The sequence below is a fragment of the Podarcis cretensis genome (genome assembly GCF_951804945.1).
Source record: "Podarcis cretensis genome assembly, chromosome: 3".
Taxonomy (NCBI): domain Eukaryota; kingdom Metazoa; phylum Chordata; class Lepidosauria; order Squamata; family Lacertidae; genus Podarcis; species Podarcis cretensis.
Window position 1 is genome coordinate 104084699 of NC_137172.1, and position 25435 is coordinate 104110133.

At 40.3% G+C, this 25435-nt stretch overlaps 2 protein-coding genes across 5 annotated transcripts in view; one reads left to right on the forward strand and one right to left on the reverse strand.

Moving 5' to 3' along the window:
* ATAD2B (ATPase family AAA domain containing 2B) overlaps nt 1–9783 on the forward strand; it is a 62099-nt gene extending 52316 nt beyond the window's left edge. For all 4 annotated transcript variants that reach the window (XM_079969639.1, XM_079969640.1, XM_079969641.1 and 1 more), the window contains 7 exons: nt 1162–1321; nt 2546–2668; nt 4205–4342; nt 7181–7870; nt 8166–8272; nt 8418–8546; nt 9492–9783. In XM_079969639.1, the coding sequence (XP_079825765.1) occupies nt 1162–1321; nt 2546–2668; nt 4205–4342; nt 7181–7870; nt 8166–8272; nt 8418–8546; nt 9492–9533 (1389 nt within the window). In that variant the 3' untranslated portion in view covers nt 9534–9783. The remainder of the gene's footprint in view (nt 1–1161; nt 1322–2545; nt 2669–4204; nt 4343–7180; nt 7871–8165; nt 8273–8417; nt 8547–9491) is intronic.
* Nucleotides 9784–10564: 781 nt separating this feature from the next.
* KLHL29 (kelch like family member 29) overlaps nt 10565–25435 on the reverse strand; it is a 428500-nt gene continuing 413629 nt past the window's right edge. Inside the window, exon 14 of the mRNA XM_079969762.1 lies at nt 10565–18618. Within this exon, the coding sequence (XP_079825888.1) occupies nt 18435–18618 (184 nt within the window). The 3' untranslated portion in view covers nt 10565–18434. The remainder of the gene's footprint in view (nt 18619–25435) is intronic.

Genomic DNA, 25435 nt, shown 5'->3' on the forward strand with positions numbered 1-25435 from the left:
TTTTGGCCTACAACTCCCATGATCCCTAGCTAGCAGGACCAGTGGTCAGGGATGATGGGAAATGTAGTCTCAAAACATCTGGAGCGCCGAGGTTGAGGAAGCCTGGTTTAGAGTAAAGTCAAGTAAGTCATGATAGAAGCATACATAATTTATTCCCAGCATGAAGAAAGTGGATGGATAAAAGTTTTTATCCCTCTCTCGTAACACTAGAACTCACAGACATCCATTTAAGCTGAGCAGTGGCAAGATTCAGGACAGATAAAAAAAAAGTACCGTATTTTTTGCTCTATAAGACTCACTTTTTCCCTCCTAAAAAGTAAGGGGAAATGTGTGTGCGTCTTAGGGAGCGAATGCAGGCTGCGCAGCTATCCCAGAAGCCAGAACAGCAAGAGGGATTGCTGCTTCCACTGTGCAGCGATCCCTCTTGCTGTTCTGGCTTCTGAGATTCAGAATATTTTTTTTCTTGTTTTCCTCCTCCAAAAACTAGGTGCGTCTTGTGGTCTGGTGCGTCTTATAGAGCGAAAAATACGGTACTTCTTCACGCAGTGCTTAGTTGAACCGTGGAACTCACTTCCACAGGAGGCAGCGAGCAGCCAACAACTTGGACGGTTTAAAAAGAGGATTAGATGCAGCTGTCTGGGGCCACTGGCCACGATGATGGATGCAGGAATGCTTCTGAATACCAGTTGCTGAAAATGGCAAGAGGGGAAAGATGTTCTTGTGCCTGGGCGTCTGGTTGGCCGCTTTGAGAACAGGAAGTTGGACAAGACAGGCCATTGGCATCCAGCAATGTTCTTATGATTCTGACTGCAGGAACTTTCTAGTAGTTGTGTATGTCTTGGAAGCAGATGTGTGAATAAGGCCTTCTTCATTGTGTTTGAAAGGTCCTGCACTTTTCACTCTCTCCAGAATATTTAAAAATGAAAATTACTTACATATACAGAACAAAAGAGATTTGATAGGAGTTTTCCTTGCCAGGTAAAAATCAGAGTGATGAATCTTGGGGTGAACAAATGTTGTTCCAGCATTAGTTCTTATCATGGTTTCAACTGTTTAGAAATTTACTGTGTTCGAAAACAAAATGATAGTGCTGAGTGTGTTAAAGTTAGCATAAATCTCTGTGTCACTTTTGTGTCACTCTGTGTCACTGTTTGATTATAGGTTTCAGATTACCTTGAAGTTATCAGAGAGCCGATGGACCTGTCTACAGTAATAAGCAAAATAGATAAGCACAATTATTTAACTGCAAAGGATTTCCTAATAGACATAGATCTCATATGCAGCAATGCATTGGAATATAATCCTGACAAAGATCCTGGAGGTAAGGATTTATTTTTTTTTAAAAAAAATCTTAAACATGACATCACATTTAATTGTGTATTCAGTTGCAGTTCAACTATTTGTATAAGCTGTGTCTTATAAATTGGTTAAAAGCTAACATTACTCACTATTAGTTACTGACTGAATGTAGCAGCATAGGGTACATCCTACACTGTGAGAAAATAGAGTAAACAATCCAGATGACCTCCTGGGTCCTCACTGCTGTCGCCAAGCGAAAGTCTTTAACTTTCCTGGCTACCTTCACTAAAGCAGCTTTCTATCCTGTGTGATTTTGTCATTGCCCTACCATTGCACTATACTGCTGGTACGGCAATTAGGCGTGGGATAAAAGTCAATTATCAGACCAAAGTTAAGCCGATCTCAAATTTCGTTTGTACTAAAGGTTTTAAAACACAGCTGCTGTTGTAATGCTATTTCTAAGGAGGTAGGTGTAGGGAGGTCTTAAGGCACTCATCTGTTTTTGCTTTTAAAACTGTTGGTGCTTTTGCAAGCAATTTCTGTTATGGAGTGGAGTCTTACTGTTCAAAGAAAAAAATCAATGAGCTCACCTAACTTCTTTGGCATGCCTAAAGAAGCATTTGGATCCCAATATGTATTTATTTAAAAGCTACATCTGATTGATTTTGTTGGGAACCTAAATGTGTAGGAATGCAGACATAATATTTAAACCCAGGTATTCTAAAGTAAAGTGTTTATTAGCCAAACTGGAAGCTGGAAGTATGGATTTTTTAAAACAAAAAGCTTTTAAGACAAAGCTGATAGAACTGATACATACATACATAGACACGTGAAGTCTTTATAAATCAGACCTGCACAGCTTATGACCCACCGGTGTGAAGGTACCATGTATTTTGATCTTCCAGTTTTACAGAAAACAGTTCTTCACTGGCAGTTGAGTAGCATAATGAAGATATTCAGCTTAGAGTGCAAGTTGTGCAGGCATGATACATATCAGTATGCCTGCTAAGCAGCACTAATGTTAAGTCTTAGAAGGCTGATTAAAACATATTTGTTCCACATTTGATTACTTATATGGATATCATTTATTTTATGTCTCTTAATTTAACTCTGAGCTGTTTTAAAAATTGTTTTCTCTTTTATTTCTGTCATTGTCTTCAGCGGTCCTGTTACACAAAGACGATAAATAAAGAAATAAATTAGATGTTTTTGATTGTTAAAAATGAAATTTACGTTGATTTTCCAGATAAAATCATTAGGCACCGAGCCTGTACTCTGAAGGACACTGCACATGCTATCATTGCTGCTGAGCTTGATCCAGAGTTCAATAAAATGTGTGAAGAAGTAAAGGAAGCAAGAAAAAAGAGAGGTATTCTTATGATTTTAAAAAAATACATTGACTATATATGATACACAATACGCAAATGGCAATTGAATTCTTGATCAATAAATGCACAGTCTCTAAGAAACCAATTATCACCAGAAAAAAATCTGATGAAATGTTGCATTTCAAGGTTCACATTATTTAGATTTAGATTCTTTAAGTCCAGTTTGAAAGTTTTGGGGCCAGTTCAAGAAACTTTTTATTAACCCACTTTTAGTAGCTCATAACCACATTTTTAGTATTCATCTTCCTCAGATAGTTGTCGAAAAAAATAATGATAAATGTGTTGTAAAATGTCTTGTGTACTGTAAATTCTATAGAAATTAGAATTCAAAGCAATAAGTAAATACGGAAAGTAAAACCATTTTGCACCGATTTTTAAAATCAGAATAGAGTACCGTGTATAAGACTAGGTTTTTTTCCTAAAAAATAATGTCAAAAATTGGGGGCGTCTTATACACAGATACATCACCCTCCATTTTTTAAAATCGGAGCCCCCCAAAATAGGGGGCGTCTTATACATGGAGGTGTCTTATAGGTGGAAAAATACGGTATGTTAGGAACCTTGTAGAGTTAAGTAGTTAGCAATGCAAACTTCTCCACATTTATTCAGAGCAAAGTGTTTGAATCTAACCTTTACGATCTAACTTGATGGACCTAGAGGCAATCTATTTTCCCTCTCCGCCACAGCCCCCTATCTGCATGACATGGTTAATAATACTGACCAATAATACAATCACTACAGGGTGATTGTAAGTCTTCCAGCATATAATGGTTGTGTTTGGACTTCAGGCTGTTCCATAGGAATGAGCAGCAGCAAGCCTCAGATTCACATGCTGTGCTGCCAGGAGTTCAGAAGTTTTTTGGTCGGGTTGTTTGAAACCAACCATTGTTTGCATGACATGTGAAACCACAGTTAAGAAAAAGCAAAAGCAAAATAACTCATCACAGTCATGCGGGGAAAGAGGCAAATAAAAAACCTTGTTCAAGCCCAAAGGCATGTTGCTGTTCATTCCTACTCTCATACACGTCACACTAAACTAAGGTTTGGCATGATGTGTGAAGGTGGTTAATTTTTATGATGAGCTATGAACACTCTTCAAGCAGTGATTCTCAATTAGCTAAGTACTGGGCAACCTCAGGTTTTTCAAAAGCCAAGCCATGGACCCTCTACTTTTGAAAATTTTGATATCTCTATGGTAGTTTTTATTATGTGAATGGTGCCACTGACCCCCTGGGGTCGGCAGGCCACCAGTTGGGAAGCCCTATATAAATGCTAAGTAGTATTTTCTTTGAAACAGAGAAGTTTGAACTGTCAGGTTTCATACTGCGGGTCTCATACATTCCGTTGTTGGGGGAAAAGCAAATATTCTTGATGTTGATGTTTGGGAGTATCTGGTGAAATTAATTTAATCACCGCAAGTTTTAAATGTTATACTTTATTCCAGGCTGCTTTTAATAACTCGGGCAGTTAATACTGCTGGGATTATTAAAATAGGTATGCTTATCTTCTGTACACAGGCTTATCAGTAACAGCAGACCAAATAAATCCTCATGGTTCCACTGTACAGAAAACAGAAACGAGAATTGAGGAGGCATTCCAGAACAGGCAAAAAAATGCAATGTCAGTTTGGCACAACTCTGCAAATAAATGTGCATGTGAGTATTTCAGACCATTTTATCCAGGGGATAAGCATAGCTCTAAACAAGATGAGTATATATCTGGCACACATCTCCTATTACATTTTTTTTTAAAAAACGAAGCGTTCACCTAATTGCTATTACTACTTCAGCTAGTTTTTATAAGATAGGCAGAATAGTACTCATCCGTTGAGTTAGGTCTCAATTTACTAAAATTCCTTATGAGAGTGGTTTGGAAGAAGGTTCGACTGAAACAGTTTTTCACTGAACAATTTCAGATATTAGAATTAGTATGAAATATACTTTTTAAAGAAGCATGCTGTCCTGGTCTGGTAGTTAGTGTGGATGGAATCCAGTTGGTATCCTTGCACTTATGGGAAGGCTTTTGAGCTAGCAGAGGCATCCTCTATTGCAAGAGGATGGCCAAACTTGGCCCTCCAGCTGTTTTTGGACTACAACTCCCATCATCCCTAGCTAACAGGACCAATGGTAAGGGATGATGGGAATTGTAGTCCCAAAACTGATGGACAGCCAAGTTTGGCCATCACTGCTCTAATGGAAGAGAATGGGAGGCAACTTTTGACGATTTCCCCCACAGCCTCCCATGACACCCGTTCTCTAATATCATCATCATCTCCTCTCCCCTCCCCAGATCCAGTAGGAGTTGTCCATTCAGTGTAGTGGGTCCAGTTCATAGAACCATAGAACTGTGTCATTGGAAGGGACCATGAGGATCATCTAGCCCAACCCCCTGCAGTGCAGGAATCTTTTGCCCAACATGGGCCTTGAATCCATGACCTAGTGGTTAAGAGTTTTATGCTCTACGAATTGAGTGTGCATTTCTAACGGAGCTCCCATTAGAAATCAGGCAAGCAAAGTCCCTGCTAAGTTTCAGACATCAGGTTAAAACGGGTGTATTTTAGGAGACCTTTTGTACCATGTTCTGATCTCTGATGTTTTAATCTGTGTTTTAAATTTTGTATATTGTGTGATTTAATGGGACATAAGGGTGAAAATAGGGACGCGGGTGGCACTGTGGGTTAAACCACACAGCCTAGGGCTTGCCGATCAGAAGGTCGGCGGTTTGAATCCCCGCGATGGGGTGAGCTCCCGTTGCTCGGTCCCTGCTTCTGCCAACCTAGCAGTTCGAAAGCACGTCAAAGTGCAAGTAGATAAATAGGTACCGCTCCGGCGGGAAGGTAACCTGCGTTTCCGTGTGCTTCTCTGGTTCGCCAGAAGCGGCTTAGTCATGCTGGCCACATGACCCGGAAGCTGTATGCCAGCTCCCTCAGTCAATAAAGCGAGATGAGCACCGCAACCCCAGAGTCGGCCACGACTGGATCTAATGGTCAGGGGTCCCTTTACCTTTACCTTTAAGGGTGAAAATGGTAGTGTGTAAATTCCTTAAAATAAAAACAAAACAAAGGTCTAGAGCCGAAAATGGGAGCTTCTGGAGAGAACCAAAGCTCTCTCTCATAATAAAATTTCTTCAGTGGATTCCCTTGGTATAAAAGCCATACTTAAGCCTAGACGAAAGACGACCTGTTGGACATATAACCATGTTGCGCTAGAATATAGCCCTGTAAAAAGAGGGATGAGGGTGCATGGATGTTTGTGTCTGTGGCCAGTTTGCCTTGCAAACCGTTGTAAAATGAATCAAAGACTGTGGTCGCATTTGACACACACGGAGGTGTTTTTACACAGGAAAGGCAGCATTGCCTGCACATATTTTGAGAATAGAACATGTTGAAAATGAACTTTTTAAAACATGGGATTGTTCCTTGCTGTTGCCAGTAGATGGTGTCAAAAGCACATTGTTTTGCACCTTTACATGGGTTACTTGATAGCTGTATTCAGTAGCTGTCTCTGGCAAAGATAGTTGTTGAACTATTACTTGAACATGCATTGTTCTATTAAATTGTTGAAGCACAGTGACCAAAAATTGTAGTATTTATGTTAAGGTCCGCAGGATTGTGTTGCAAGAAATAAGACATGCTCCTAGTTTTCTCCTTAGGGAGGCTTAATTCTCTCAGGAGCAGTGAATACCTAGTGTGAGAGAACAACAAGGGTCTACAGAACATTACAGTGGTACCTGGGGTTACATACGCTTCAGGTTACATGCGCTTTAGGTTACAGACTCTGCTAACCCAGAAATAGTACCTTGGGTTAAGAACTTTGCTTCAGGATGAGAACAGAAATCGTGCTCCAGCGGTGTGGCGGCAGTGGGAGGCCCCATTAGTTAAAGTGGTGCTTCAGGTTAAGAACAGTTTCAGGTTAAGAACGGACCTCCGGAACGAATTAAGTACTTAACCCGAGGTACCACCGTACTTGGAATAAATGCCCCCTATAAACAGTCTCTTTCAGAATACTGAGACTTGGCAACTGTTTAATTGCATAGTATTTAGATAATCCAGATAGATTTGGAAGGGTAAGGTACTGAAATATTGCTCCATAAACACTAGAAACCTTTGTCAGCATTCCCCATTTATGTCACAATAAATTTGTTAGTCTTTTTATGGGCCCATAAGACTCTTTGTTGTTTTATGAAATGGATAAATAAAGTCAGAAACTTTTTAAAATTTATTTTTTTTACTTTTTGTAAACTCAAATATACTAAGTGTTATAAGCATAAACAGGAGTTATAAGCCTTAGAGGGCTGGTGATCTGTATTAGGATTTTGTGTGTGTGTGTGTTTTAAGAAAAAGTGTTACTGTGTTTTTTATGTTGTTTTATATCATAATTAGCTGCCTTGGATGACCTTTGGGCCAGGCAAGGTAAAATATTGAAATAAATAGACTTGATTTTATTGCAAATCTTTGCATCTCTAATGGAAACTTTTATCTCTTCATGATTCAGTTCGATTAAGGAGGAAATCAAGACGACGCTCACAGTGGGGCAAAGGCATTATTAAGAAGAGAAAAGTGAATAATTTGAAGAAAGACGAAGATGATGCCAAGTTTGCAGATGATGAAAACCAAGGGGAGGACAGCAAGATGCTGGAGAACGGGGAGCTTGAGGGGAGTACAGACTGCATTGAAGAGAATGGAGAAGAAACTGGCGATCTCTCTATGACAAATGATGAGTCGTCTTGCGATATCATGGATATACATGGAGAACAGACGCTGAACAATGGGCCAGTCGGGAAAGAAAACAGTATTCCATCCACAGAAGAGAGCTCCAACGAGTCCCTGTTAGTAAGTAAGAAGATTACTCTGACTGTAGAAAAGGAATCCAAGGAGGAGCCCTTGTTCAAGGGGGACCATTTAAACGGCCAGGCCTCTGAAGTAGCTGCTGTCCCAGGGTGTCGGTATGGCGAATGTGAGTCACCGTATGCTATTTTGCCTCCTGCCATCCCCGACGTGTCCATTCCCAAACAAAATGCAACCGCCGGTCCCCAAAAGGAAAAACCCGAAGCTTCGAGCGACAGTCCCGACGAGGAACAATTAAAACAGTCTGGCACCGAGGTACCACAATGCAGCAATAACGAGAAGAAATCGCAAGGCATAGATACTGAAACTAAAGAAGCTGAATCATCAGATAAAGAAGGTATGCAGTGTATTCATCATTTATCCCTGTTCTAATCCTGTAGTCAAGTAAATCTATACTACTTTCATTGAAACAGATGCTTCCTATTTTGGCAGAAAGCTTGTCTGTAGTGATTTAAAGCAACAACAGCTCGCTACTTGTTGGATAAAGATGTTTCCCATCCTGTGTTCTTGGAGCCACTTAAGACTTTGAAAATAAAATAAAAATTATTAATGGACCACTTGGAATTTAATGCTGCTGTTAATTGTTACCTTATGTGTTCTGATTTTTGATATTTGCTTTTTTAAAATTTCAGGTACATTGAAAAATAAGAAACCTCGCAAATTTGCTTTGGCACAGGTTCCAGAGGAGGAGCAATTGGATCCCGTACCTCCTGTCATTGTTGACCATGACAGATTAATGGTAAGGGTGGCTGGATAGGTAATCTTAAATCTTAATAGCATTTCTTAATTTTTTATCCTAACACTTCCTTAAGCGTTTCAAGGAAATCTGATTCATACTTTCCTTATAAACTTCACCCTGGATTCTTGCCAATATCTCTTTATAGAATTTACTTGATGTGTTGGTTAAAAAAAGCGATAACCTGACTGTTGACCAGCTTGAGAGACTATACTCCCTCCTTAATCAATGCATCTATCGGCATCGTAAAGATTATGACAAGTCACAGCTTGTAGAGGTACGTTTGCACAACATTTTAATGATTATTATTTTTTGTAACACGCTTCTTTAGTCAGTGTTGCTTCAGAGCCACCAAAATATCTACCAAAAGTCCTCTTTAGTTTCATGTGTTAGTGATTTGAACCACTTTGGGGAGGTCACAGGCATTTGGCTTCTTGACCAAATTTTCCTGTCCAGAAGTTTTTTGTCAAGCCCTGGGTTCTATTACTTAGGGAGCAATCCTAAACTCAGCTGGAAATCTGCTGAGGGGCCTCAGGAAGTAACATAGATGCCACTCCACTAGCAAAGACAAAGATAGCTCAGCAGGATGACACACTGGTTTGGAAGTCTCCTAATATGCCAGCTGATAGAGATTTTCTACTGGCAGAGTAGTGGAAAAACAGGTGTGCAAACAAACCATGTACAAAGCCCTTATTCGTTCTTGACCTACCCACAGAAATGGCAGGTATAGCTAATTCCCTCTCATTTGCTGCAATATTAAATATTAAAACCTGCATATAGGTAATACTTATAGAGAATAAATATAAAGATAATAGAAGGCAGATAAAAAAACTAACCATAAAAAGAAAGGAGAAAATAGAGAAAGATAAAAAGATTCTTCTGCTTCCCTATCTGCCAATTATATATAAAACTATTATTCAAAATATTTGACATGTGCACTCCAGAATAATTCTGACTGTAAATAATATTCTGCAAGGTGGTATTTTCCCAGATTGCCCTCCCTTGCCTTCTACTTTTGTCACTCCAGAAGTCCAATATGCCTCTTCTTCTGATGTCCCAATTTAATATTTTCCCAGCTCTTTGTGACATATTTCTCTTAAGGTTTCCAAGGTGCCATATTAATCCACAGTCCGTTGTTGTTGTTGTTGTTGTTGTTGTTGTTGTTAAACTATTTCCCGTTTGTCATTTTCACTGAATAACCAATGTTCTGATTTCCTCTCAGGAGATGGAAAGAACGGTTCATATGTTCGAAACATTCCTGTGAACTCTTCAAGATGTGCAGGTTTTTCTTTTCATAAGCTGCTTACAGGAGAGCAGCCTACTGAGCCATTCGATTTCCAGTTGCACCAAGTATGTGCAGAGCCTTGGTCTTAACACGCTCGCTCCTTGTCTCGCTTTCTGTTATGAATTTGGTGCTATTGTCTCAGGTACCTGAAACCAGCCAGCCTACAAGAACCAAACGGAACTTCATAATATTTGTATCTTGATTATAAATAAAGAATATAATGCCACAACTTGGGAGATTTTTGGTGCTACAGAAACTGCTCTCATTTCTGCTGTCTACATGCATTGTCTTGTGAGAAGCTTCAGGCAAAATGGAACAGGCCAACAAACTGGATAAAGCAGATGTAATTGTTTTTAAGTGGGCAACTTTTAAAATAATTTTACTTTTCCTTTTTTCTCTGAGGTAATGGACAGAAGCCTGTTTTTAAAGCTGGCAGTGAAAGAAAAAATTGTGGTTAGAAAAATGAATTAACTTTGGTATACAATAATGTGAAGATGAGGCTCTCTGGAGCTGCCTTCAATGTGCCTTTTTAGTCAGTTGAGGAGGAGGACAAGGCTATTAAAATGGTTGGGATTGTAGCCAATGACAGAGTTAGAAAGTTATTTTCAAAAGCCTGTGTTCCCAAAGAACAGTTTCAGGTTCCCACACTGTCAAAATGGCAGCCAGTATTATGTTTTAACATGTCTGTGTTGCTCTCTGGAAACCTAAATTATGGAAATAACCATGTTATCTAAAAATGGTAAGATGCATTTATTCCACAAGTATATTTGTTTATCAGACAAATTACACTCTGAGGCTTTCGCAGTAATTATTCAAAGTGGCTGTAGTTTATTTTTTTAATGTTCCATTTTATTTCTTCAGAGTTCTTAAAAACAGGTTTCTTTCTTTCTAAACGTCCATTATTTTGGAAGGTATAAGACTGGCTTCCATTATTTGGGAATGTAACTTGCTGGGTGGCCATAGGCAGAGAAGCGGCGGTTTTGCGCTTCAGTCCTTTAGCCTTTTTAAAAAATGAATTACGCCAGGCTCATTCAGTAGAATCCATACGGAGCAGTATTAAGTAGAAAGCAACTGACCGGCCTTTCATTTTGTTTGATTTGGACCCCTGGATGCCCTGTAAAGACTGAAGAACTCTAGAGCTGAATGACGTGACAACAGTTTGAAACATTTTCTTCTTTGGCAATTAAGAGGAGACACTCTTAGGCGTCGCGAAGTCTGTTGCAAAAGGCCCTCCTGTGCTCCACAAGCCCCTCTGAGATCTTTTAGAGCAACGTGGAGGAGATCAGATGGATTTATGAGCTGATAAGAGGTAGTTATCCATTTATATATACATATATATATATAATCTGAAAGAGTGTCTTCTCCAAAATACGAAACCCAGTAGGTTTTGCTTTAAGTAAAGAAAGACAGCCTTGGACTACTGCAGAGATACTCAGCTACCTCAGCTTTTTGTATTTTACTTACCACCAGTGTTTACGGAAGGCTGTAATCCACCATTTACGTGCCGAAGCGAAGGTACTTTGTCACTAGACCACTTCATAGTAGCATGCTTCTGCTCTGAACCATACTCTAGCCCTGGGCTACTGCAGTAATCCAAAGTTTTTCCCCTCCTTCCCAGTCAGAATGTACATGCAAGCACCCTAATTTTAGCCAAGCCTTCTCCAGGCCCCCTCAAACGCCACTTGTCTTCGTTCCTAATGTGCATTTTAGTCACACTATTTTAAACGCGACTCCTGTAGAAGTGCTGTATTTTTGGTGGGAAAGTGCGATTAAAAATGAAAAGAATCTTGAACTAGTTCTTTCATTTTAGAAATTTGATTGTGGGGAACTTTTCATCTTTTAAGTTAGTATTTATTGCCATGACACCCGTCTAGGATATTTTTGCCGCCGTCAAAACCATTAGCATTTTGTATTTTGATGGAAATTGTTACAAAACTTTGAGATTTGATGAAATGAAATGTAGCAGATTTTTTGTAGTAAGTTTCTGGTAAAGCTATTTTTTTGCAAGTCTCAGGTTCTTGCAGCATTTTTAAAAAATATTGTAGTTTAAAGGTTCTTTTGTTCAAGTAGCAGCAGCACTTGTGAAAAGAGAGACTACATACATTTTTAACAGGTTACTAAATTTGTACAAGTTTAAATCCTTTAAATATAGTTGTCAGATAATTTGAAAAGAGTATCTTAAATTCAGATCCAACATTGAAAATGCTTCCAACTGGTCAGTTAAGAGGAAGAGAGAGAGAGAAAAAACTTTAGTAGTTTTGAATGTTGATAAGAAAGTGAGGACTGCTTCCTAAATGTTTAGGTTTTTCGGAAGAATTAGCTTATATAAATGTGTTAGTTGGCAACATTAAAATTATATAGTCACCCTTTTTGACTCCAAAACCACACTAAAACATGTATTGCTTTTCTTTACTAATAGCTTAGTGGTTGTAGAGTTAAACCTGTTAATCTATCCATGTTGTCAAGTTGTTTACTCTCTGTATTTTTGTTACTATTATTTTGCCACATAAAATTGGCAATAATCTGTACAAATCAATTCCTGTTCCTTGTTATGAATATTACCAATGAACTCCTGTGCAAAGGCCTTTTCCTAGGGCCAGATGGAGGTTAAATTTCTGTGGGGGTAATGATGGAACTGCTCTAAGATGAACATGGCTGTGGAGTTAATTGTATTTGCAAGCTTGAATTTCACCTGTGATTAATTTATGTTTTGTGTCCTTGGTATTGTTGCTTGAGTTTTCTCATATGCCAATGTATTTATTATAGGGTTTTATTTTGGTTTTGGTTTTCTAATACCTTGTCTTACCATACTTTTTAAGTTGGAGGGTCATTTCTGGCTTCGTTTGATATTCCGAATGGCAGGTCTTGCAGCTGGTCATCACTTCTCCCTCCCTTTTTTGTGTGTAAATTCACCTTAAGCTTGAATCTGGGCTCCTTCTACCTGCTTCTTTTCTGTATTGTACATTGGTTTACTTAGGCAGTGAGGGATGTATTGTTGTTTGCTTCCATTCATGTGCGTCGGCTTTTTGATTAAGTAAGCTTACTTCATCAGCTATGATAAATTTTGGATTCTCTTATAAGTTGTATTCAGGATTGTGTTTCACTTGATCTCTTTTTTTTTTGCATCTTGACTTCATTCTGCATTAGTTAAGTAAATTATTTAATTTTTTTTGAACTTTTGGATATTTTGGACATTTTACTGTAATTTGTAATATAACTGCTGTGAAATACTTGAATAAAGATGACAAGTAAAAATTCTGAGTTTCTCCTGATACTCCTTGCATTTAATGAAATGCTAAATCGCAGGACTCCTATCTTGTGATTAAACAGTTTAGGCAGCATAATTTGTTATTGGAAAGATAATGGCTGCTCTTACTGAACACAAGAATGTGGAAAAAATCCAGTTGGCCAAGATTCAGCGTGTGACTTTAGGCATATTGAAGCGCTTGGATGCACTTAATGGGAATGTTATACTTCTTCTTTTGAATTTCCATCTATCCTCTCAACCTCTTAAGTTTCGAAAATGCCCTTTGTTGCAGACATGTGTCACTGGGGCTCGCTTGCTGTTTGAAATGTGTTGCTTGGGCTTGTGGAATTAGTCTTGCAGTTCTTTAGATCTATGTCGTTATGTATTAACAGCTGGAGATAACTCCATGAACAAAAGACTGCTGGATGATTGCAGAAACTCCAGATGAAAATGTTGCCCTGGCATTCATCTCTGCCAAAGAAATCTTATGCCACCTGTACAGCCAAAGTGCCTTGCTCTGAACTTGTTTCTGCTCTTAGGAGATTGTGGTACACATACGAAGTGAATATCGTAGCAACAGGGTACAATTGGGTGTGTGGGGGAGAATTATGTATGCTACCTGGAGCTAGTTGGAGGAAGGACAGGATATAAATGTAGTTGCTCCAAACAATTGTATGAGAAATGCTTCTTTGTGTATGACTTACATTGGCATGTGGCCTCATAAAGGATGCACACAGTTCAGATAATGGCGGCTTTACTATTCATACACTGACTTTCCCCTCCTTACTTTTTGGTTGAGCTGTGTGAATGCGACATTGTAATGGCCATTAGTTGCACTAGACAGATTTCTAGCTATGTTGTTATAGCATTTATTCGAGTAACACCTGAACTTTACTGAGCAAGGACTTTGAGTTCCCCGATCTGGAAGCAGGTCAGAAAACTTACCTTCTGGAAAGTGGATGAGCTGGCATGGACTTCTTGGGAGCTTTATGTGACTGCATTGCCTGGCTTCAAAACATATTTAGGGAGTTTACTCTCCACCATCAGTTGTGGCAGAGATATTTGGAGGTGGTTTAACTCCTACTTGCATGAGACACTCACTTTACAGGGTAACGTATTAAAATGGTGTTGTGGAAGAGTTGTGTGGCTGGAGGACTTTTTCCCAGGATCAGCAAAGAGGGGATTTGTTGCTTTTCCTTTCCAAAAGATCAGTTTAAGCTCCCGTCTTCAGCCCAACGGCAGTAGGTACAGTTGTAGCTTTGCCCGGTTTCTATCTATGGCCTGGTAGCTTTGAGTGCTTATGAAACTTTAGATTTGTTGCAGGACCTGCTAGCTTCTGTACAATTCCAGAAACCCCCTGAAGGAACAGGTACGACTCAGCCCGGGAATGCTTCTAGATCCAGCTGGAGGCCCAGGTAACTTTAGCACCTATAAACACCTTTTACCAGTTGCAATTGGTGCAGCTGCTGCAACCTGGACTTGTAACCTTGATCACACCAAGGCATTGATTAATTCAAGGTTGGATTATTGCAACACACTAGTGCAGGAACGAGCACTTCTGTTCAGATCAGCACTGGTTGCTCATTGGCTAGCAGGCCAAGTTCAAGGTGTTACTATTAATTTCTAAACCCCTTAGCCACTTGCAACCAGCTTACTGTACCCCTAATCCATGCCCACTTTACTGCTCTGTTGGAGGTTCCTTCTGCACTTGTAAGTAACAAGACCACCACCTGTGTAAAAACATTTTCATTTAGGCAAGCCTACGAGACATAGGCCGCTTCTGATTTTAATAACCCTTTGACTGTTTTTAAATACCTTGATTTAAAAATCAAGAATCGTAATGTTTTTGCAGTTTTGAAAAATGCTCAGAAGCTTTGTTATTATCAAGCATTATATAAATTTTGATAAATGTGTGCTTAGGAACAAAATCTCTGTTCTAGCTAAACTTGTGTCCAGTTGTGCTATACCACCAAACCTCAGAGCACTTTGCACAATCACATTAACAGCCTACCATGACAAATGTGATACAACATTCTGAGACTTCCTGCTTGATGACAGATGAATTGTGCCAAACTGTGAAGAGTACAAACAACCTTTTAAAGGGTTGTGCGCTACTCCTGTAGTAAAGGAACGGCTAGTGTCAATAAAAGGTGAAAAGATGAGCCAATCTATGTTTAGAATTTCTAAAAGCTTTTAAGGAGATTGCTTTTGCATCTCGTAGCAGATATGTGCATATGATTCATTTATCAAGATGCTTTCCTCCAATTTCCCAGAGGAAATCCAGAATAATTTGCACATACAAGCAAAACTAAAATGCCCTTTGCCTTGCTCATCTTACCAAGTAGTATTGACTTGTGCTGAATAAGACATCTTCTCCAGTGTTGATAAGGTTGGCAGCTCCTTCAACTCACCCTGGATAGTTTCAGCAACTGAATTGAAAACACGAGTCACTTTCCTGGTGTTCCAGTTGAGCCGTGACACAAAACAAAAATGATTTAAATGACTGCAGGTTAAGATCTCAGAGTTTCACACTGTCTGGAGACTCACATTTTCCTTTAATGAAGAAACCAGACCTAATCATCTTACAAAATGTTCCACTGCTGAAAACAGCCTGCACAGCTAGAAAGCTTCTTGGGACCAGTTTATTGTACTTGGCTGGCTATTTGTTCCCACCTAGCAATTTATAGCTAACCTACAATGTTGAACTGAACAGGCAAGAAACCAAAAAACCTGTTTTAAAGTTCGCAGAGCTGTGGGTTGCAATTACTCCTCTGAGATACTGAAAATGTTTCACCAAATGGTAGAAGTGGCTTCCAATTTTAGCACATCATAAAACAAGGTAGTACAAATCTGTGGGTATAGAAATAAATATTTGTGAAATGTTGACAAAGCTTGATAAGATTGTGGCAGAATATGTGTTCTAGAAGTTAAAGGAAAAGAATGCCAAAACAGCAGTTGTTTCAGCGGCTAGAATCCAGGTTAATTTCCAAGAGCTATAAAGGTTTTGTCATCCGTGCCTAGAAAGAAGCCTGATTAAGAACAACATAAGAGTTGATCCAAGTGTTGATGCTGGGTTTTTTAAACAAAAAATAGTCCAATTAATGCTGAATCTAGATCTAGAAATAGATTTATTTTAACAAGAACTTAACAGTAAACATATATACAGTATAATTACAGAAAACCCTGTGTTTTTAGTATTCACAGAAATAGCCAGATTTGTTGCAGTGTGAGAAAAGAAGAAAGAAATTTGGAGAAGTTGAAATGCTTAGCAAGGCTTACAAGCTAGCACCTCCTTTGGAGGCAGACACACACCAATGCTAAAAATCAACCTGCCCCAGGCAGTGAAAAACTTGTGCGCCCATCTTTTAGGTTCACACTTTGCACTATGGTTGACAAAAATACTTCACATGACTTCCCCCCCTTCAGAGAATAAGACAAAAACTGCATAAATTTGAACACTTGCTGTCCATTTCAGAGAGCTTAGTCGTTTTATAGATTTGCTGCCTAGATGAGCATTTATTTTGAAATATGGCAAGTTACGAATTTCATACTAACATCTGCATTGTATAAATTTATTCTTAACAAAATAATGCAATTGGCCAGCCAGCTTATTGTATGGTTATCCAAAACTTTCCTAATTTTTTAAAAAAACCAACCAAAACTTTTTTTGGTATCAAAATCAGCTAGCCATTGGCTGCAGTTCCCTGGCTACTTAGAAGTCAGAGTAAGGCTGTGATTCTAACCACACTTTACTGGAAAAGGTCCACTGTAACCGACGAGACTTGTTTCCAAGTTAAGGTGGAAGAGAGAGCGCATCTCTTGCATCTGCCTTTGGGATGCTGCCACAAACAGCATCCTCCCTCCCCTTGTCCTTTTAGGGTTCAGGCAATTGCTGCATTGTGCATTTCCCTGCCCCTTCTAGCGCTGGTAATATAGCCCAGAGCAGGGAAGTGTACAAAACGAGACACATCCCAAGTGTTATCAAGAGGATGCTGGGTTTTTTGGATTAAGTTTCCCATTAGCCCATTAAGTTTCCAGCGACTTACTAGGTCACATCCCCTTGGGAGTAAAATCTTGACGTCACTGATTTCAATGGCAAATATTTGAATGAAGCTAGGATTTCGCTCTGTGATTACAGTATGTGGCATGCCGCATTTCTGATGTAAGTAAGTTTTCTTTCTAATAGCCGTGATGAAGTTTGGTGAAAGAGCATAGACAGTTGCGCCCATTCTGTTTCTTCCTGGCTGCTGCAAAGAATATCGGCGCTGGCTCCATGGTCTTCATAAGGTATGTTTACTGTTAGTATCGCAACCCTGTTGTCCCAGCTTTCTCCCATCTCACCTGCTCCGCTTTACAGTTTTATAAAGAAATGTCCACGTCACAATGCTTCTCTGAATATACAATATTTTAATATACATATAAAAATATAGCCCTGCTGTGTATATACTTACAACTCTACAGAACCTTTCCCCCCCCCTCTCTAAAGTAGGAAATAACCTGATGCGATTCCAATTATAGTTGTTAAACCTGTGCTGTGAGAAAGCTGCAGAAGCGTTTATTCCAAGACAAGCAGCCACTGAAAGCCTCTTGGGGAGAGAGAGGGTTTCTTTTAAGACTCCCACATATACTTGGGAAAGGGGAGGGGCAGAGCGAGAGAGTTTGAAAAAATAGATAGGATCTTGATTCATCTGACAAAAATATAGACAGTGGCATATATCCTGGATAGTGGACTGTCATTCAGTGGCTATCTTTAAACCCCCAATAAAAGGCATTGCCTTAAATAACTGGCTCAAAATAGGGAAACCCAACACAGAATATTCATTCTAAACTTTGAATAGATAAATAAAAGTTTAATAAAAGCTCCTAGATGCCTCTTGCTTTACAGAAATTTAGCTGTCATTTTGTTCGTACAGTAGAAAAACAGTAGAAAGGGAGAAACAAGCCCTCCTCACGACCACACATTCACATTGGCATACAATTTCAGAAAACCTTTTCATTAAAAGGACATGGAATGCTAGTAGACAGACAGACACACTTCTATCCTTTTATTAGCTGTGCTCTAAGGAGCCGTAATAGACATCTGCTCTGGTGGAAGACTGACCTCAATCTACACAGTCTGTCCCATAAGTTCTATCTCGGTCATTGGTATTGAAAAGCATATGTTGGTTTAAAAAGAAAAATGTAGCAATCAAAGTGGTAAGGACACTTTGACCTTCCTTTCACATAACCCGATGCTTAACGTGTAATAGCAAAACCTAATCAGTTGTTTTAAGAACCGAGCTTGCTCTCTAGGAGTGTTAACGCAGACTCTTCCTTTCCCCCTAGTTAAACAACGTATGGGAAATGCTATTATTGCACCTGGGTAAACCAAAACTCTGTCTGTAACAAGTGCCACTACGACATCTAGTGGCACACTTGTGTTAAGTCACACTATCGTACATAGCATGGAGCTGTCCGCTCCTTCACCAAAAGGTGAGGATGAATTTCTACATTCAATGTAGAGATTATTCCCAATTTTAGACAGGTTGTTTGCCGGTTATTCATTTCCTCGATTTTTCTCTGTAGGACAGTTTCTTTTTCTTGCCTACTTTCAGCAGGCGACAGCCTGTTTGATATCCACATCTTCATGGCCATCAACCACTCTGAATGTACTTTTTAATTACTACGCAGCCATGTCGGAAGACAGGGCATGGCATATTGGGCAGAAGCGTCCATGTGTTTGTTTTGGGGTCGTAGGCTTCCATATTTCCCAGAGCAGGGCCTTCGCTGCTGACAATTCCACCCGTGGCGTAAATTTTTCCATCAAGAACCACCGCACTGGGCAGAGAGAAAAAGAGACATGAAGTAAGTCATATTTCACGGAAGCACTCCTTGAACCCATTAGTCCAGCCTGCTGTTTGGACGAAATGTTTACATAGGCTCTCTTAAGTTTAAATACGGGGACAGCAACTAGTCTTGAGGACCCCCAGTGGGGAATAAATAGGGCATCCAATGTTTATGTGACTAAGGACTGTATCACACTTAATGTCACCAAACTGAAAAGCAAGGATTGCCTTCTCTGTGTGCTGCTGGCAACCAATGTTCCAATGGGGATGGCTAGTGGAGGACCAAATTTGCTCCTTGCTTTTGCTGGGGAAGTTGTTGAAGACTTACTTCTAAATAATAAAATACGTGGCTTTCAAATGTGCCGCACAAGAATGGAAGTCTTGTGTGAGGTACACGAGCACAGGATTACGGTGCATCTCCAAAGCATGAAGAATATACACAGGGAGCATGAGTTGAGCCACACACCCCCACACACACTTGCAGCATCACCTTGCAACCATATGCTGAATACAAGCAGTGGAGGGCTCTAAATCAGCATAATATTTGTGGGTGTGTCCAAGAATTTAGCAGACTAGATCTGTGCAGAAACCCCCTATTTAAATGTTACTTCAAAGTGTGTGAGTGTAATTGGCCCCGAGTTGGGGAAAGGCAAACAAAACAACCTAGCTTCCTACTATGTGTAATACTTTACAACAGAGCTTTCCAAACTTTTCATGTTGGTGACACACTTTTTAGACACACATCATTTCGCGACACAGTAATTCAGTTTTCCTAGCAAACCGGAGGTTAAACTAACCCCTTTCCAGCCCTGGGGGGAGCGTTTGTGCGATACACCTACACACTACAGCCGACACATTAATGTGTCGTGACACGCAGTTTGGAAAGCTCTGCTTTACAAAATGCGGAGATACTTGTGAGCGTGTGAATTAATGATGAAGATGAGAAAAAGTTAGGAGTCACGAAGAATAAACTGAGAGGAGTGCTGAGTCATTTAAACACAATGGTGTTCCAAAACTAGAGTTCAACTGCATAAGCAATCTGAGACTGAAGGCTAAGAAACTTATAGACACAGAGAAGGAAGGAAAAAATAGAAATGGCGAAGTAAATGATGCAATAGGTTGTTAAACTATTTGGTGAAAGTTTGACTGAAACACTAGATTAGTATGAATAGGCAAGTGGGACATTCCATTGCCCCAAGATTTCAGTGGAATCCATTGAGTGACAGTAAATTTGTGTACTTCATGAAGGAAGTGGGAAGTTGTTTTTTGAGAGAAGAAGTCAGAATAAACAAGCTAGTTACCGACAACTTGTCCCAAAGACTACAGAGGTGATTGGGGACAACAGTTGCTTATTTATGTCTCCAAAGACTCTTACTAGCAGTTTTGCCCCTCTCACCATGCTTCCACTACACATTTGTGTTTGGAAATTAGCACCCCTCCTTCACATTTGTAAACTATTCATTAAGTGTAAGGGGGTCAGTCTGCTTTCTGAAGAGGCTATCTCTCATCATGTGGAAAGCACACAGATGAATGCCCCATAGGCTGCTTGGTGATTATCTCCTAATAGTGAGGATGAGCAGACAAAATAATTTTAACTGCTCACAGATTGGGCTGGCTGGACTAATAAAATTCAGGAGACTGAGCACAACCTCATTTTAAGCACCATCACCTCTTGGAAAACAGAAATATCCTATATGCCAGGGGGTGGCAAACCTGTTGCTTGACTACAACGCCCATCATCCCTGAGCATTGGCCAAAGAAAGAATTGGACCATGATGGGTGGGGCTAAGGCATGCTAAGACCTGCCCTGGTACATCCACATAAGTCCTTTCTTTAGCAGCTTCATGTAAACTGTCCTTTTAGTGTCACTGTTTAGTCAAATAGTTTTCTAGGATTTAAGTGAGGAAGGAATGACAACACACATTGAAAATGTTTTCCGGTTGCTATTAAGTGGTTGATTTTGGACAATGGGGCAATTAATTTAGCATGTATTTCTGGAACTGGAACTGCTGAAAATCTGCAGAAAGCTGGTATCCAGTTAGAAAACAAGGCCTAGACGAAATAATTGACGCTTCTTCGCCAGCAGTTGTTAGACTATGCAACTCCCATGACTACTGGCCATGCTGGAAGGGATTAATGGGAACTGAAGTTCAACATATGTGTAAACAGGTTGCCAAGCCCTGCTCTACATGCTGATATATAATGAAATGGAGGAGGAGGAGGAGGAAAGTACCAGTTATTTCCCTCTAGAAAGATGCAACTTCAACACTCTTCCACTAAAGCAACAACACTTTGGTCCCTTGCAAAGGCAATATTGGTGGCTGCCATGTGAAGACAGAAACTAGAAAAATCAGGATCCAAGTTGGTTTCTTAGTTTGTTTCTTAGTTCTATTAGTACCAGTTGTCCCATAGAGGGGAGAATATATATAGAGAGAGAGAGAGAGCTGAAGTGATTTTTGGGAACATTTTGTATTTTTAGAAAGATATGGAAAACACTCCCTACCCAACAGTGTAAAAAATAATAATACAATTTTTGACAATTCTTCAGGAAAGGGGGTGGATGACAAGTTCTGAAGGTGTCTCAATCTCTCTCCTCTTTTCCAGAGGCAAAACTGTTTTATTTCTTCTTCATTTCCACCCTTCCCCCTAGCCTAGCAAAGATTGCTTCAATAAAAATAGCACACAAAATATGAATACATGCCAAATGGACAGTCTGGAAAAGATCCCCATCTACTTGATCTTTCTCTGCCTCCTTGGGTTTCAAATATCTTCTGCAAGCTCGTAAGTGCCCAGCAACATAGCAGGAAAGAACAAATGGGCCTCACAAATCAAAGAGGCCCTGTAACAGGAGCCCCAACTGTGTGCCTCTTGACTTCACTATAAAAAAGCTTTATTAGCAACAAGCAACTTGATGGCGTTTTTATCATGGCCCATAAGGATGAATGGGTATGATACAGTGTTTAGAAATGTGAGCCCCCAATGGAGATCCCCGCAGTCATGAACGTAGCAGGCAACTAGCTGCCATCAGGTTTCCACCTATATTATGTGGACAATAAAACTGCCCCACCTCACAGTGCTGTTTTAAGAATTACAGAAATAATGATCAGAAAGCGCTTCCCAGCTGCTGCTCCAAGATGAGTCAGCCACTGACTCCCCAAGGGATTGGAAGTGAGCAAGCATTACCTGGAGTGAGTAGGTGTTCGTCTCCGCCAGATCACTTGCAGTACCTGCCGTCAGAATTATGGGCACCAGCCTATGCCTACCTGGTGTGAATGGGGTGGTAAGACTGCTGCCTGGGGTGAGAGTTGCCTGGCAAGGAGGGCACCGTTGGCTCTTGTAGTTACATGGCTGGATGTATCATTAGTTGAAATCAAAATTTGCCTCGCTGCAGCTAGTGCCACCCTAGACAGCATTAACCAGCATTGATATGTTCTGTCGCTACTTGTAATGTTCGCAAAGAAAAAGGAAATGACATCAGAGGCGCATATTATAGTGGGGGAAAGATATAGGCACCAAGTATGTATCAAGAGCATGAGCCAATAGGACACGACATCATCAAAGCTAGAAGTCAGGTCATTCGTTATTCAGGTCTAGAAATTCCCCACATTACTTTCTCACGCATGCACTTTTGGGGTGGGGCAACTGGTTCTAAATTTGGTTCCTGTGTTTTGTTTTTGCAGGGTTGGTGTTTGTTAAAATGTTTAGTTGGGGTTGGTGGTTACAAAATAAACTGTTTATTATTGTTATATTATTATTATTATTCTTGGTTTCTACTGATTTATTGGTTTGTTTGCTGCTCATATAGGATATCTTGTTTTTTAATGTCTGATGCTTTGTTGTATATATGTCGTAAGTCACCCAGAGTAGATGGGAAAACCCAGCAAGATGGCTGGGATATAAATTTTATTATTATTAGTCAGTGAACTGACCTTTCTGCTTTAGAACCCAGTGCTAATTCCCGCAAGGGAGTTATTGTCTGGACACAAAAGTGCTCTAAATCTATTGATTTGACTAAGCAGGAGCTGTTCAAAATCTAGGAACGCCATTCAAAGAGGAGACAGCAGTGATTTATAAAATGTATACTTTTAGAGAAAGACATGCCTGTCTCTTGGTGGAAATTATGTTTAAATTAAAGCAAGTGCGAAGATTTAATGTCCTCTACCTTTCTGCTTTATTTGGGGGCATGGAGATTGTGGAAGTGAACATTCACTGAAATCTGAACAGTGCAAAGAATCTGGCATCCACAGACAGAGGCTGAAGCAGAACTTAAAACTCCCTTGTTCTAAAATGCCATCAGTGAAATGTAAGAACTTGGGAATGCTGTCTATGGTTTTGACACTGTAAAGGCCATGTCTCAGGAGAATATCACTACTCTTCAAAAAATACAAATATTTTATGCATACTGTTCATAATGCAGTGGAACCTTGGGTTGCAAATGTGATCCGTGCGGGAGGCACATTCGCAACCCACAGCGCCGCGTCTGCGCACGCGTGGGACACAATTTGATGCTTCTGCACATGCGCAAAGTGCAATTTAGCGCTTCTGCGCATGCACCAAAACCCGGAAGTAACCCGTTCCAGTACTTCCAGGTTTTGGCGTGTCCGTAACCTGAAAAGGTGTAACCCGAAGCGTCTGTAACCCAAGGTACCACTGTACTAAATAAGGTTGTGGTAGTTGTTCTTTTTGAGATTTTTGATTAGCTGCTTTTGTCAACATTGACAAAATTTCTCAAAATTGTCTACAGCAGCCTTCCCCAGCCTGGTGCCCACCTGAGGTCACTGACTCCAAATCCCATCAGTCCCCAGCCAGCATTGCTAATGGTCAGGGGTGGGGGTGGTCATAGCCCACATCTGGGCAACATTTGGGGGGCACCAGGTTGACTACCAACCCCACTCTACAGTAATGCGGAATAACTTTAGATCATATAAAAGGGAGGTCAAAGGAAGAAGCGGGAAGTGCAAAAGTCCTGAGAGATGTTTTGCATCTGCAGTTCAGTTTGAAAGCTACACATCCATTAATTATCAGCCTTCCATGATCTTGCTTCACGTTTCTGCCGTTTCAAATCCAGGTGAGTTCCCAACAGACATTAACACTGTTGTTTCAATGAGGAACATTGCATGATATGCATTGAACAATGGACTACACACATGGCAGTGGCAGAGGAAGCAAAAATATGGGAGCTTAACTGGGCAGGCTATAAATTACTGAATGACAGTTCTGCTTGGGTACTGGCTTTTAAGAGGATTCTTGCAAGGTCTTTCATTAGTGGCCACTGAAAGCTACTGTTTTTAGACCAGATGTGATAAAACTAGCACTTCCAATGCCGAATGCTCATCAGCATCTGGCGAGGTGTTTTTCCTTGATGCTGAATCATCAGTATCAGGTTCACCTGGATCATCTGCGGCTGGTTATGTCTCAGTGGAATTCCTTGCACTGGCACCAAACATTCTTTACAGCCAAACCTCCTTTAGAAGCTTACTGCTGAGAGAACCTTTGCGATCTCAGTTTGACTTGGCCGTAAACATTAATCCTTGTCTAGATACAACATTTAAATGAGGAAATATCTTCTCTAGCTGTCCTTGAGGCAATAAAAGAATGTTTAAATGACTAAATTAGCATGCTCGTATGCACCACATTATTCCTAATTCTTGCAACTAGTTTTAGTAACTGAAAACGGGCACGACGCCACACACACACACTAATTTATCTGGAGCGCCTCCAAAGAGCTGTTAAAAAACAAGCCAGAGATTTCCTTTTAAAACTTTCCTTTTAGTGTATTTACAAGAAAAAGCCACCCACAAATATTCCTGTGAACTCTGACCACCCAGGAAGAGGAAATTCAAGCTTCAAAATTTCTGAATTCTCTCTCTTATCTTTTCATTTTAATTCTATGCCACCACCCACTTCTGTGTTGTAAAAATTCTGCAACACCACTGTCTTTCTGTGCTGAAAGGCAAGGAAACCCTGTAGCTATTGCTTCTGCCTAGTAGTCTCCTTCAAGATGTCAATGCTGAAAGGTATTCCCCACCTTCCTGTTTGCAACCCTTTCGTGTATTTAATATTTTGCACTATTGCCTGGAGGGTAGGCACCCATGATCTATCTCCAAAGCAATGTTCACATTAGCTTGATAACAGGCGTAGAGGGTAACCATTTATGCATTTTGCTGTGCTGTTTTGCCAGTGTTTTCCCCTTGTGTATGCTGGAGTATCCACTAATACAGATACGGCAATCACTTAACCCTCAGTTGCTCTACAACAGCCACGACTCCAGCAAAGCCTTTCCTAAGCCGCATTTTCTATTGTCCCATCCCCACCCAAATCGCCACCTCCCCCCAGCCCCACTTTTCAGTTTCTGTCTTGTCTCAGTCTTACCCTATGCCCTGGTCTTGCCCACATAATGCAAGCCATCTGGGAAGAGATTGCATCTGTGTGATACACATATCAATGCTAAACAATGTTTGCTGTGGTGACAGAGCAGCCTTGGAGGTGCGTCAACTAGGAAGTGTGCCTGGTTCACATACCAGCTGACTGCATGGCTCTTTGCCACATAGTTCATTTGTGTTTGATGTCACCGCAGTACATCTGAGGATGGTGGCAATTGACAGCGTCTACCCATACTTCACCACCACCATTATATACTGCAGGAGTTGGCAACCTGTGGCCCTCTTGGACATGCTACTGAAGGGAGTTGGAGTCCAGCAATAGCTAAGGGTCAGAATGATGGGAGTTGGAGTCCAATAGCATCTAGAGCACAATAGGCTCCCCACCCTTGTTCTAATGCAATCCCAATGGTGGTGATGTTGCAGCAG